At 43.0% G+C, this 14,937-nt stretch overlaps 1 protein-coding gene across 2 annotated transcripts; it reads left to right on the top strand.

Annotated features, from left to right (window-relative positions):
• Nucleotides 1–684: 684 nt before the first annotated feature.
• Nucleotides 685–10,823, top strand: katnbl1 (katanin p80 subunit B-like 1). Of its 2 annotated transcripts, none has more exons than XM_029655139.2 (10): nucleotides 685–848; nucleotides 7,166–7,296; nucleotides 7,588–7,625; nucleotides 7,878–8,178; nucleotides 8,736–8,851; nucleotides 8,944–8,994; nucleotides 9,095–9,184; nucleotides 9,354–9,458; nucleotides 9,630–9,723; nucleotides 10,076–10,823. In XM_029655139.2, exons 2-10 carry the CDS (start codon nucleotides 7,177–7,179, stop codon nucleotides 10,106–10,108), a joined length of 948 nt encoding a protein of 315 aa, XP_029510999.1. In that variant the 5' UTR covers nucleotides 685–848; nucleotides 7,166–7,176; the 3' UTR covers nucleotides 10,109–10,823. The 2 variants fall into 2 exon arrangements, with proteins under 2 accessions (XP_029510999.1, XP_029511000.1); XM_029655140.2 differs by lacking the exon at nucleotides 7,588–7,625 and having other exon boundaries at nucleotides 7,878–7,974; nucleotides 8,120–8,178.
• Nucleotides 10,824–14,937: the final 4,114 nt, after the last annotated feature.

Consider the following 14,937-nt stretch of genomic DNA (forward strand, 5'->3'; position numbering starts at 1 on the left):
CCATTTCAGGTCATCAATGATGTGCACGGCAAGGAACTTGAAGCTTTTGACCCTTTCCACAGCAGCCCTTTCGATGTGGATGGGGGCGTGCTCTCTCTGCTGTCTCCTATAGTCCACAATCAGCTCCTTCGTTTTGTAGATGTTGGCACCACTCCTCCAGGGCCCTCACCTCCTCCCTCTAGGCTGTCTCGTCATTGTTGGTAATCAGGCCTACCACTGCTGTCGTCAGCAAACTTGGTGACTGAGTTAGAGACCTCCTTAGCCACGCAGTCATGGGTGAACAGGGAGTACAGGAGGGGGCTCAGCACGCACCCCTGTAGGGCCCCCATGATGGTGGATCAGAGTGGCGTTGGCGTTGTTACCTACCTTCACCTGGGGTCAGCCCGTCAGGAAATCCGGGTCCCCGTTTCACAGGGAGGAGAAAGAGCTGTAAACATAGCTAGCTTATAGCAGCAGCATTTTTTTTTGGTAGGTTGTAGTATGTACTTTTTTTTTTTCAACTGAAAGTTATTTACCAATGGACTGACAATTGTTTTAGTGTTATGACGTAACACCATGTGTAAATACATATCTAACACTAGATGGAGAACTAGGACCAGACACTAAATGTCAGGTGTAGTTACACTTTTCGTCGCTAGATACCGCAAAAACTCCACTATTTTCACTGCCAATATCAATCCCATAATCCTTGCAAACGGTGTATTCATTTGAATGGCTCTGAACGTGAATTCAATTTGAAAAGCTAGCCAGACATTTGTTGTAGGTTTATACTTTACAGGTAATTCCTTACTACTTCCACGTGGACATACATTGCTGAGGAGAGTCCTGACATTTCGCAAAATGTGACGGTTAGTAAAATAATGATTGCAATAACTGAATTAGTAGCTAAATCAACTTTTTTTCTTGCCATATGTTTCCTAGAAATAAAACTAGCCGACGTTAGCTAGCCACCCACCCACCCTTTGCTATGCTATCTAGTCTTAGCTAGCTAACTTATCAACAGCAAAGCTATAGTCGACATCAAATCAAATCAAATTTATTTATATAGCCCTTCGTACATCAGCTGATATCTCAAAGTGCTGTACAGAAACCCAGCCTAAAACCCCAAACAGCAAACAATGCAGGTTGACATCTCCAATAGTAGCTAGTCAAGCTAGCTACTGCTAAACTTTGACACTTTATGCTTAGTTTTGAGCTCGACAACTCCGTTAGCCTGAACAAATTAAATGTTTTCCTGGACTAGCCAGCTAGTTAGGCCCCATCACGGATCTCGTTAATTTACTAGCTATTTAAAAAATATCATATTAGCATCATATTAGCCCGTTAGCAAATTGCTAACTATAGAGGGTCTCATTAACCGACTAAACTCCACGGTTTAGTGATAAAGGTTTAGTCGGAGAGGGTCTAATTAACATGTCATTCGCGTGCCTGCTTTCTTGCCACTCCGATAAAGATTAGTATTTCGACATGTTTACTATCAAAACATTTAGACTCGTAGTTAACACTTAGTTAGAGAGCTGCTTTACTTATATAATATATACGTATGTGTTCATAGCTCATTGTTCTAGAAAGGTGGCTAACTAGGGAGCTTGCTGCTAACTGACATTAGATCACACATTGCTGCGTAATTTACTCTGTTGGCTGGGAAAGCTTAGTAACTTAGCTATGCTAGCCAAATGTGTACTTATTAACTAGCAAGGTAAGATATCATGTAACAATATTTGCTGCTTTGTAACATTTTTTTAGTTTGTTTGCTGCTAGTAGTAGGTACGTTATGGTTGACCACAGCCAACGCCTTATCTTCGTTGTTAGTCTACTAGAGGGAGTCAACTCCTGGCCCGTCTCCCCTTTATGGGTGTCAAGCTTTGATTCCCCTGGTCTTCGACAGAGTATTTTTGCGGAGGAAACTAACGTTAGTTGCCGTAGGCTACTTCCCGAGAACAAACTCTGATCTTTCACAGCAAAGAAAAAGCGACATTAGCTAGGGATATATAGAGAAGAGGGACACAGCCAGGGAGGCATAGGTAGGCATCTCGTTCATCAAGCAGACAGTCAGAACCATACATCGGTTGGGCTATTTGCAATGCAGTATTTCGCAATTTATTGGCCTGCAATGACTAGCGGAAGTTCACTTAAGTAGGGGCTATCAATTAGTAAGTAGGCTGAGCTATTCTACAAGACACACTACAGTTTTTCATAGTGAGGAGACAGAGCATGCGAGGGAGAGAGGATCGGGGCAGGCAGGCAGAATAGGCTATATATATCTTGTAATCTGTTTATCGCAATGTCTTGTCTACAATGCCTTGTAAATTCACCAAACATATATATTAGGCTATCAATGCATATGGCTAAGCTATTCTTCAATGCATCAGTTTAATTGATCCATGGTAGGGGGATCCTGAGAATTTGTTCTTAACTGACTTGCTTAACTGACCCCCCCCAAAAAATATGGGTGTAACTACAGTAAGTATTGTCTATAGCATATTTAATGAAACCCTGGCTTATGTCCTACCAGGTCAGGGTTCCCAACCCGATTCCTAAAGTGCTAGCCTGGTTCAGTTTATCAACTAGCTAATTATTTAATTGGATGTGCTAGGTTATGAGTCAACTCTCAGGATGGCAGCTCTCCACAAACAGGGTTGGAGAGTCCTGTCCTAGGCAGTAGATCGCGAAGCAGGGCATCCCTGCTAAACTTTGGGGAAATTACAAGCGCAGCATCATCCCATGGGATCCATCAAGGTTGCACACAGCAGAAGTATCAATGAAATATTATAGTTCCTACACTTTACCTTCTATAGGCTTAAGTTGATAACACCATGCTGATGTCAGTCCTCTAGAAGGCAAATGTAGTCTTCGTGGTAGGACTCTGCAATAATGAGGTAGTGTGTACATGTGTGCGCGTCCGTTGGAGCGCGTCGTTGGGAGTCGTGCAAGTGTGACTCCCAAACACAGGAGACGGAGTCAACTCTCCCCAAAAAAAGCCTAGTCGCGCACCACTAGCTACACTAGTGCATTGTTGGCAGGCGCTTGTTGACAATGCTAGCTTAGCTTAATGTTACAGCCACAGTGTATTGTAATCCGGCATTTTTTTATTTCGACCAACTTGTTCCCCCTGTAGCTAGTCGACTCATAGTTGTCCTATGAACTAGTAGTAGTACTGTCATCAGTTAAACGCAGCTTGTAATATAAGGAGATTTTGTGACCAGGTCATGAACTCCTTTAAAACGAGTACAGCATACACCAGACTTCCATTGTCACTGCTATGACGGACTCATACAGTTCATTCAGGAAGTATTCAGACCCCTTTCCTTTTTTTCCACATCTTGTTACGTTACAGCCTTATTCTAAAATATATAGATATATTTTTTCTCATCAATCTACACACAATACCCCATTACCTCATCAATCTACCCACACAATAAAGGCACAAACAGGATTTTAGAATTTTTTTTGCATATTTATTAAAAACAGAAATACCTTCACATAAGTATTCAGACTGCTATGAGACTCGAAATTGAGCTCAGGTGTAGAGGGTGACCGATTAATCGGAATGGCCGAATTAAATAGGGCCAATTTCAAGTTTTCATATCAATCGGTTATCAGCCATTTTGGATGCCGATTGTATTGCAAGGGAGCTTGCTACTTCCCGAGATGACCACCTGTAATGCGAGTGGAGGCAGCAAGGAGCCATGATAAGTTACTAGCTAGCATTAAACTTGTCTTATAAAAAAACTATCAAGCTTAACATAATCACCAGTTAACTACACATGGTTTATGATAGCACTAGTTTAACTAGCTTGTCCTGCGTTGCATATAATCAATGCGGTTCCTGAAATGGTGTCACTTCTCTTGTGTTCATGTCTAAGCAGAGTCTGGGTATATGCAGCAGTTTGGGTCACCTGGCTCGTTGCAAACTGTGTGAAGACCATTTCTTCCTAACAAAGACCGTAATTAATTTGCCAGAATTTTACATAATTATGACATAACATTGAAGGTTGCGCAATGTAACAGCAATATTTAGACTTAGGGTTGCCACCTGTTCGATAAAATACTGAACGGTTTTGTATTTCACTGAAATAATAAACATTTTGTTTTCTAAATTATAGTTTCCAGATTTGACTGTATGAATTACCTAAGGCTCATATTTCTGTGTGTTTATTATATTATAATTAAGTCTATGATTTGATATTTGATAGAGCAGTCTGACTGAGCGGTGGTAGGCAGCAGCAGTCTGACTGAGCGGTGGTAGGCAGCAGCAGTCTGTCTGAGCGGTGGTAGGCAGCAGCAGTCTGACTGAGCGGTGGTAGGCAGCAGCAGTCTGACTGAGCGGTGGTAGGCAGCAGCAGTCTGACTGAGCGGTGGTAGGCAGCAGCAGTCTGTCTGAGCGGTGGTAGGCAGCAGCAGTCTGACTGAGCGGTGGTAGGCAGCAGCAGTCTGACTGAGCGGTGGTAGGCAGCAGCAGTCTGACTGAGCGGTGGTAGGCAGCAGCAGTCTGACTGAGCGGTGGTAGGCAGCAGCAGTCTGACTGAGCGGTGGTAGGCAGCAGCAGTCTGACTGAGCGGTGGTAGGCAGCAGCAGTCTGTCTGAGCGGTGGTAGGCAGCAGCAGTCTGTCTGAGCGGTGGTAGGCAGCAGCAGTCTGACTGAGCGGTGGTAGGCAGCAGCAGTCTGACTGAGCGGTGGTAGGCAGCAGCAGTCTGACTGAGCGGTGGTAGGCAGCAGCAGTCTGACTGAGCGGTGGTAGGAAGCAGCAGTCTGACTGAGCGGTGGTAGGCAGCAGCAGTCTGACTGAGCGGTGGTAGGCAGCAGCAGTCTGACTGAGCGGTGGTAGGCAGCAGCAGTCTGACTGAGCGGTGGTAGGCAGCAGCAGGCTCGTAAGCATTCATTCAAACCGCACTTTCCTCTGTTTGCCAGCAGATTTTCACAATGCTTAAAGCACAATTTATGACTTCAAGCCTATCAACTCCCGAGATTAGGCTGGCAATACTATAGTGCCAAAAAGAACATCCAATAGTCAAAGGTATATGAAATACAAATGGTATAGAGAGAGAGTCCTATAATAACCTAAAACTTCTTACCTGGGAATATTGAAGACTCATGTTAAAAGGAACCACCAGCTTTCACATGTTCTCATGTTCTGAGCAAGGAACTGAAACGTTAGCTTTTTTACATGGCACATATTACACTTTTACTTTCTTCTCCAACACTTTGTTTTTACATTATTTAAACCAAATTGAACATGTTTTAACATTTATTTGAGACTAAATCAATTTTATTTATGTATTATGTTAAGTTAAAATAAGTGTTCATTGTAAATTCAGTATTATAGTAATTGTCATTATTACAAGTGTGTGTAGATAGATAAATATCTATCGGCTTTTTTTGGTCCTCCAATAATCGGTACTGGTGTTGAAAAATCATAATCGGTCGACCTCTACTCAGGTGCATCCTGTTTCCATTGATCATCCTTGAGATGTTTCTACAACTTGATTGGAGTCCACCTGTGATAAATTCAATGGATTGAACATGATGTGGAAAGGCACACACCTGTCTATATAAGGTCCCACAGTTGACAGTGCATGTCAAAGCAAATACCAAGCCATGAGGTCGAAGGAATTATCCGTAGAGCTACAAGACAGGATTGTGTCAAGGCACAAATCAAAACTTCATTTGTCACGTGCCGAATACAACAGACCTTACAGTGAAATGCTTACTTACCCTAACCAACAATTCAGTTTAAAAAAAAAAAACTTTAAAAAAAGAATAAGAAATAAATAATTTAAAGAGCAGCAGTGAAATAAGTGAGGCTATATACATTGGATACCGGTACAGAGTCAATATGCAGGGGTACCGGTTAGTCAAGGTAATTTAGGTCAAATTTACATTTTAGGTAGAGCGTTTTAAAGTGACTATGCATTGATAATAACAGAGTAGCAGTAGTGTAAAGGGGGGGCAATGCAACGTTGACGGTCCCCAAGTACACAGTGGCCTCCCATCATTCTTAAATGGAAGAAGTTGGGAAACAAGACTCTTCCTAGAGCTGGCTGCCTGACCAAACTGAGCAATCTGGGGAGAACGGACTTGATCAGGGAGGTGACCAAGAACCCGATGGTCACTCTGACAGAGCTCCAGAGTTCCTCTGTGGAGATGGTTGCCCTTCTGGAAGGTTCTCCCATCTCTTCAGTCAGACTGAAGCCACTCCTCAGTAAAAGGCATATGATAGCCCGCTGATGAAACCAAAATTGAACTTTTTGGCCTGAATGCCAAGCATCACGTCTGGAGGAAACCTGGCACCATGCCTATGGTGAAGCATGGTGGTGGCAGCATCATGCTGTGGGGATGTTTTTCAGCGGCAGGGACTGGGAGACTAGTCAGGATAGAGGGAAAGATGAACGGAGCAAAGTACAAAGATCCTTGATGAAAACCTCCTCCAGAGCACTCAGGACCTCAGACTGGGGGCGAAGGTTCACCTTCCGACAGGACAACGACCCTAAGCACACAGCCAAGACAACGCAGGAGTAGCTTCGAGACAGGTCTCAATGTCCTTGAGTGGTCCAGTCAGAGCCCGGACTTGAACCCGATTGAACATCTCTAGAGAGACCTGAAAATAGCTGTGCAGCAATGCTCTCTATCCAACCTGACAGAGCTTGAGAGGATCTGCAGAGAAGAATGGGAGAAACTCCCCAAATACAGGTGTGCCAAGCTTGTAGCTTTATACCCACGAAGACTCAAGGCTGTGATCACTGCCAAAGGTGCTTCTACAAAGTACTGAGTAAAGGGTCTGAATACTTATGTGCATGTCATTTCAGTTTTGTATATTTTTTTATGCATTTGCACACATACACATTTGCTTTGTCATTATGGGGTATTGTGTGTAGATTGAGGAGGAGGTCGGGGGGGGGGTTAATTAACTTTAGAATAAGCCTGTAACGTAACGATGTGGATAAAAATCAAGGGGTCTGAATACTTAAAAAAAAAAAAACTTTCTGAATGCACCGTATGTCTTGTGTACCTCATGTTTTGAGTGGGTTGTTTCTGCTAGTGAAGTGGCAGTTCAGACAACTTTGGGTTAAAGGGGGGGGGTTAACTTGATAATTTGGCATGATGTTTTGTGCACTATGAATTACCATTTTTACACTTCATTTTTTATTTCTCTCTCTCCAATAGTGTCTCTTACTATGGCCTCTGGAAGTCATGATAGGCAAAGCAGGGAATTCCAACAGCTCAACCAGGACAAACCTCATGAATATCTCCATCACATCAGCAACCACTCTGCAGCTGACCAGAATATGAAGGAGGTGAGTGGATTTCCAAGGTGGGAAGTGTGCATCCCGGTCCCCCCCCCCCCCCCACAGTGTGCACCTGTCATTGAAATAAAAGCATTCAATTGTTGTAAGCATTGACTAGAAAGATGTTTCACCGTTTGTTAAATCTGACGCTGATCGTGTAAATGCGCACAGTGTGGCGAATCGGGATCACACAGTGATTCTGTTATGAATATGAACCAAGAGGTGTTTACTAACCTTAGTCAAACATTTCTCTTTTTAAAGAAAACTGTACGTTTTTATCACTTATCCTTTTTGTTTTAGGTGTTTTTTTTAATTAAGGAAGAAATAGATAAAGACCGGTGAGTTTTCCAGTTCTATGTAGATCTAATGTACAAGCTGCCTTTCCTAGCACTGCAGTTAACGGCTGCTCAGTCACTGGGGAAGATCTAACCATCGAAACACATTTCCATCTTTTTCCCCAAGCACTTCTCCAAACACTACCATAGTGTCTAGTCTCCTAACTAACCAGTGCATGTATCAAGACAAAATCCTTTTATTTATTTATTTATTTATATATCTTCTTTTAACTGTACTCCTTTCCTCCCCAACAGATTCCCCGTGAGTCGCGGTGCACACATCTCCGGCAGAGCAAAACAAGTGTCTGTGTGCAACAAGAGAAAGTGTTCGTTGTCGCGTCACAGTGTAGTGGTGAGCTCTGGCGTGAGCCACAGAGAGCCCCCCGCAGGTCGGGCTGTCTGTGACATGGCCAACAAGGAGAATGAACTCACCTGCCCAGAGGAAGTGCAGGCCATACATTACAATGACAACTGCGTTTTCCCTGTGAACTCTGTAGCAGAAGCTGGCTCCAAGATGGCAGGGCCGGGAAACAAGTACGGTGATTACTTCACTGAGGTGAGATACTACCGGCCAGTCCCCAATTCACTCCCTACCCTGGCCCTTTGATGTTTGTAGACCAATGATCATTATCACTTCTGTACCTCATACTGTCCATTCCCACCATCAAACCGTTGCCCCCTGCGCTCTAGGCACCCTCCGAGAGGTTTGGAATTGTCACCATAGTCCCAATACCTCTCCAATCCTTGCACACTGGGATAGATCGGTAGACGGCAGGGTAGCCTAGTGGTTAGAGCGTTGGTCTAGTAACCGGAAGGTTGTAAGTTCAAACCCCCGAGCTGACAAGGTACAACTCTGTCGTTCTGCCCCTGAACAGGCAGTTAACCCAATGTTCCTAGGCCGTCATTGAAAATAAGAATTTGTTCTTCACTGACTTGCCTAGTTAAATAAAGGTAAAATAAAAAAAGACCCTGTTTATTGGAAAGAAAAGTGTCATTCTCTTTTCTGAGACAATTCAAGTGTTTTCTGTTTGATCCTTTGTAGCTTTTTGAAGTGGATTGTATTGACTTGTTTTGTCATGCCCCACTGCCTTTGTGGGTATCTTTCCTGACCAGCTATCGAAGGATCATGACGCAATGACACACGTGCTTTTTGGGAGGAATCTCCGATTAAATGTAGCTCTGACACTATGGCGACGAAACGCCAGCGAACTAGTGGCATACTTGATCAGGTAGGAACACAGACTCCTCATCTATCTTCCTGCCCACATACCGTTAATGATTTTAATCAACATGTTCACGTCCAATAAACACTGTTCCATAGAATTGAAGACACGGGCGTGCTTCTTGACTGTCTGCCAGTAATAACTAAAAAGTGAGTATCCCAGTTGAATTTAAACATGATAATGTATGGCTGTGATGAGTGAACTTGAGACACAAATTAATACGCGTGTCACTTGTTTGTGCTTCTGTAGCCTTCAAGACGAAGTGCCGTGCATATCACTGGGCTGCTGTGTAGACCTCCTGCCACAAGTCAAAACCATCCTCGCCACTAAATATGAAGAGTAAGTTCAACTGTGGAATTTATTAGTTTTATATTTGACCGGGTAAGTTGACAAGAGAACACTTTCTCTTTTACAGCAATGACCTGTAGTTGCAGCTGCTGTAGAACTATATGTGGGTAATAATTGATGGATAATAATGGATAATAATTTTGTTCTGTTCCTTTACCAGACACTTGATTGTGGGTTTACACTGGATTCAGTCTGTCATTAAGAAATGGTGGCCAGAACTCTCCACAAACAGCAATAGACTGCAGGACAGCTGCTCAGAGGACAGGTATATTAACAGCTTTTCATATTTTGGTGTTTGGTTTCTTTAACTTTTTTACATTTATATTTACCTTCCTCTTTCTCCGGACAGCGCGGTTACGGGTTTGGTGGCAGCGCACACAGAAGGCTCTGTGCATGATTTTGCTACAAGCCTAATTTGATTTACGTCTGTTTACAGGAACCTCCAAGTCTTGAAGCAGCAGCTGTTGGAATTGTGGGAAGAAGGACCCCGGTTATGTTTGGTTCCAGGAACTACAGGAGAGATGGCAAAGGTAAGGTGTCATGGCGGCCCTTCATGTTATTTATCCTTTGTCTTCGTTCATTCCAAGGCCATTGGCTCTAGATATGGAGGTAGGGACCACAACAAAAATCTGAACTCATTGTGAGGGGTCTCGGTAAGCTTGCAGATCTGCATACCCATATCCATACCCACACATGCAGTCAGAGCCGGCCCTAGCTTTTCAGGGGCCCTAAGTTAACATTTTGTTGAGCCCCCCCCTACCTAACGAGCAAAACATTTTGATCCGGGTCTACAAAACAGGCCGTCAGTTGCCCATCCCTGGTCTAGATTGGCATTTCACAAGTTGTCTCTCACCGGTCTCTTCTCTCTCTCTCTCTCAACAGGCCATTGAGTCTTACTTGTTACAACTACGCTGACCAATCAGTCAATGTAGCACTGAGGAAGCGACCACTACTGCCGGAGAGAGCTGTGTTTTTAATCGTTACCTGGAGCCAGTGGCAATAAAGACGAGACAATGCTCCACACACCGACAGGAACACTGTTCTATTATATGGGGATTGATGACCTGAGCAATTCAGACAACCTTCCGCACTCAATCACAGCTGCAGAGACACTAACAAAAGGAGGGAGGAGAGACGCAAGGGGAGGAAGGAGCCTTTTTCTCTTTGCAAAACCAGGAATGACTACTTCACATTGAAGTGGATCGACGTCTTGCGACGAGGCAAGTCTTCAGTCGACCTCCATGAGACTTGGCAACGGAGGCACCTTATTTCTTATATAGGGCACGTTTTATCGGAATAGGGTGCTGTTTCGGAGGCGCGCTGAGACTGGGTCTTGGGCCGCTCTGTGACGTGCCAAGTTCTCTCTCCCCACCACAGCCACTCTTCCTCATCATGGTGTGTAAAACCTGCACAGATCATGGATGTAAAATAATGCATGCCCCTTCCTAGTTTTAATACTTCTCGATTCTTCCAATCATGTCCTGAATGAAGAACTTGAAAACTGCTGTGGTCTTAAGTTATGAGAGCTCTTCTTGTTGTTGTTAATCCTGTTCATGAATGATGTTTGACTGTAAAAGTGTAAATACAGTGATTCTTTTAATCATCTTTAAAATAAATTTGCTAAAATCTGTCTTGAAGGATTTTATTTATATTTTTAGTATTTTAAATGGTGGGCACTTGATATTCGTGTTATGCCCATGGTTATACAGTGCTTCAGAAAGTAGTCATACCTTTTGACTTACTACACATTTTGTGTTACAGGCTGAAATGTATCATTTTTCTTACCCATCTACTCACAATACCCCATAATGACAGTGAAACTTGTTAAGATTTCTTTTTTTTTTGCTAATATGTTAAAAATGAAATACAGAAATCTCTTTTACATAAGTATTCACACACCTTTGCTGTGATACTTCATAATGAGCTCCACTTTCCTTTGATCATCCTTGATGTTTGCTACAACTTGATTGGAGTCCACCTGTTGCCAATTCAATTGTTTAGACGTGATTTGGAGAGAAACACTGGACTATATAAGGTCCCACAGGTGGCAGTGAAACTACCAGGAAGTCTAAGGGAACCGTCTGTAGATCTCCGGGAAAATTCTGAGACATATACGCTACATGACCAAAAGTATGTGGACACCTGCTTGTCGAAACATCTCATTTCAGAACCACGGGCAATAATATGGAGTTAGCGCCCCCCCCCCACATCGGTCAGGCACCGATGTTGGCCAATTAGGCCAGACTTGCAGTCGGCGTTCTAATTCGTCCCAAAGGTGTTCAATGGGGTTGAGGTCAGGGCTCTGTGCAAGCTAGTCAAGTTACAAACCATTTCTGTATGGACCTCTCTTTGTGCACGGGTGCATTGTCATGCTGAAACTGAAAAGGGCCTTACCCAAACTGTTGCCACAAAGTTAGAAGCACAGAGTATTCTAGAATGTCATTGTGTGCTGTAGCGTTACGATTTCCCTTCACTGGAACTAAGGGGCCTAACCCGAACCATGAAGAACAGCCCCAAAATAGTATTCCTCCTCAACCAAACTTCACAGTTGGCACTATGCATTCGGGCTGGTAGCGCTCTCCTGGCATCCGCCAAACCCAGATTTGGCCGTTGGACTGCCAGATGGTGAAGCGTGATTCCTCCAGAGAACGCCTGTCCAGTGGAGGTGAGTTTTACACCATTCCAGCCAATGCTTGGCATTGAGCATGGGGTTCTTGTGTGTGGCTGCTCGGTCAAAGAAAACCCATCGATTTTTATACATCTGTCAGCAACAGGTGTGGCTGAAAAATACAGATCCACACATTTTTTAGGGGTTTACACATACCTTTGTGTATATGTATCTGGGGAAGGGTATAACACATTTTTTAGGGGTTTACACATACCTTTGTGTATATGTAGTGTATCTGGGGAAGGGTATAAAACATTTTTTACAGTGTTGAAAATTTCAGAGGACAGTGGACTCCATCATTGAAAAAATATGGAACTACCCAGACCCTGCCTAGAGCTGGTCGTCTGACCAAACTGAGCAACTGGGCAAGGACATTGATCAGGGAGATGACCGATGACCACTCTGACAGAACTACAGAGTTCCTTGGCTGAGATGGGAGAACCTTCCAGAAGTACAACAGTCTCTTCATCAATCTGGGCTTTATGGTAGAGTGGCCAGATGGAAGTCACTCCTGAGAAAGAGGCACGTGAAAGAATCTGAGATGGTAAGGAAAAAGATTCCTCTGGTCTGATAAGACACAACTTGAACTCCTTAATGTATAGTGCTATGTCTAGAGAAAGACAGGCACAGCTCATCACCCATCTACCCAGACTATTTGCATTGACTCCATCTTTACGCTGCTGCTACTCTGTTTACCATCTATGCATAGTCACTTCACCTTTACCTACATGTACATATTACCTCAATTACCTCAACTAACCTCTGCCCCCCGCACATTGACTCTGTAGCGGTATCCCCTGTATATAGCCTTGTTACTGTTATTTTATTGTTGCTATTTAATTGTTTATTTTTTCAATTTTCTTCTATTTTTCATTTGTATATATAAATATTTTTTTACTTCAGTTTATTTAGTAAATACTTTTCACTTATATTTGTTAAAACCACATTGTTGATTAGGGGCTTGTCAGTAAGCATTTCACTGTAAGGTCTACTACCCTTGTACTCGGCGCATGCGACATAACATTTGATTTGATCTAACACCATCCCTACTGTGAAGCATAGTGCTGGCAGCATCATGCTATGGGGATGCTTTTCAGCAGGAGGGACTGGGAGACTGGTAGGAATAGAGGAAACAATGAATGGAGCCAAATACAGGCAAATCCTAGATGAGAACCTGCTTCAGAGTGCAGATGACCTTACATGCTGACCGTGCAGGTTGATTTTGTCCCCCCACACCAGGACATGCAGGTTGAAGTATCAAAATTAACTCTGAACCAATTACATTAAGCAAACATTTATGGCAATTTAGCTAGCTTGCTGTTGCTAGCTAATTCGTCCTGGGATAGAAACATTTGGTTGTTATTTTACCTGAAATGCACATGGTCCTCTACTCTGACCACTAATCCACAGATAAAAGGGTAAACTGAGTTAGTTTATAGGTATCTCTCCTCCTTCAGGCTTCTTCTTCTTTGGACTTTATATGGTGGTTGGCAATCAACTTTAAGGTGCATTACCACTACCGACTGGAGTGTAGACCTCAGTGTGTGGTGTGGTCAGCAGCATACAGCCAAAGCCATACTGGAATGGCTTCAGAACAAGAATATGAAAGTCCTTGAGTGGCCCAGCCAAAGCCCAAAATTGAATCCCATTGAAAATCTGTGGGAAGACTTCAAGATTGCTGTTCACCGTCGCTCTCCATCTACCTTAAAAGGGCTTGGAAAAATCTGCAAAACCAGATGTGCAAAGCTGATGCAGACATACCCAAAGCTGTAATCGCCGCCAAAGGTGCCTCTACAAAGTACAGACTCAGGGGTGTGAATACTTATGTAAGTTAGGTTTTTATATTTAATTTTAAATACATTTGCAAATATTTCTAAAAACATGTTTTCACTTAGTCCTTATGGGGTATTGTGTGTAGATGGGTTAGAAAAAAATGGATGTAATCAATTTTGAAGTCAGGCTGTACCACAACAAAATGTGGACTAAGTCAAGGGGTATGAATACTTTTTGAATTGACTGTATATGGTGATATGAGGGCAAATGCACTGTATATGGTGATATGAGAGGACACTGTGTATGGTGATATGAGAGGACACTGTGTATGGTGATATGAGAGGACACTGTGTATGGTGATATGAGAGGGCACTGTATATGGTGATATGAGAGGACACTGTGTATGGTGGTATGAGAGGACACTCTATATGGTGATATGAGAGGACACTGTGTATGGTGATATGAGAGGACACTGTATATGGTGATATGAGAGGACACTGTATATGACATGAATAGGTCCATGTGTAAAAAATGTAAGTCTGGCCCGAGGCATTTTTGTTTTGTTTCTGAGAACAGATATTGCTGGGAAAAGAGACTGACTGCACTGGTTTTATGAAAACATTTAGCTTCGGTTTGTGAAAATACCTCAATGGGAAAAGATGTCCATCTGAATCATGCTATACCAGTCTGTCACTGCCATGACAAAAAAGTTTGCACTCTAATAGGAAGAAAAATGCACTCTTATGGCTCAGGCAGTAACGTTTGTCATTAAACAACCTCGGATAACGGGACTGTAGCTAGGTTTCCATCCAATTGACGACATTTTCATGAGAATATTCTGAAATCCGCATAAAGAAAATATGCCCGTTTCCACCACCAGATTTGTTGCAGATTTGTTCTTTTAAAGTGCATGATGACGTAGGGCACACAAAGTGTACTTTTTCGCCTACATTTGCATACACCCTGTACAAAAAATCCAAAATTCCGTGTGTTAAATGGGTTTCCTCTGTTTTCAACTCTACCGATAGTTTTGTTACAAAACCACCTTGCGTTAAATAGCAAATGTGGCTACTCTGGTCTTGAAACGTGCGATCTAGCCAACAACTGGCAGATACAGAGCAGGTAGACTGGTCTACACGATGAGATTATTATAGATAAAAGCCATTTGTATTTGTCAAACCGCACGGCAGTTGCATCGATAATCATATCACCAGAATCAGACCCTCGATATTTACTGGAAAGGCGCATCAAGATCACCATGTACTTTCATCATAATTTATCTGTCGCCTAATAAACTGCATGG

Source organism: Oncorhynchus nerka, linkage group LG24, assembly GCF_034236695.1.
Source record: "Oncorhynchus nerka isolate Pitt River linkage group LG24, Oner_Uvic_2.0, whole genome shotgun sequence".
NCBI classification, from domain to species: Eukaryota; Metazoa; Chordata; class Actinopteri; order Salmoniformes; family Salmonidae; genus Oncorhynchus; species Oncorhynchus nerka.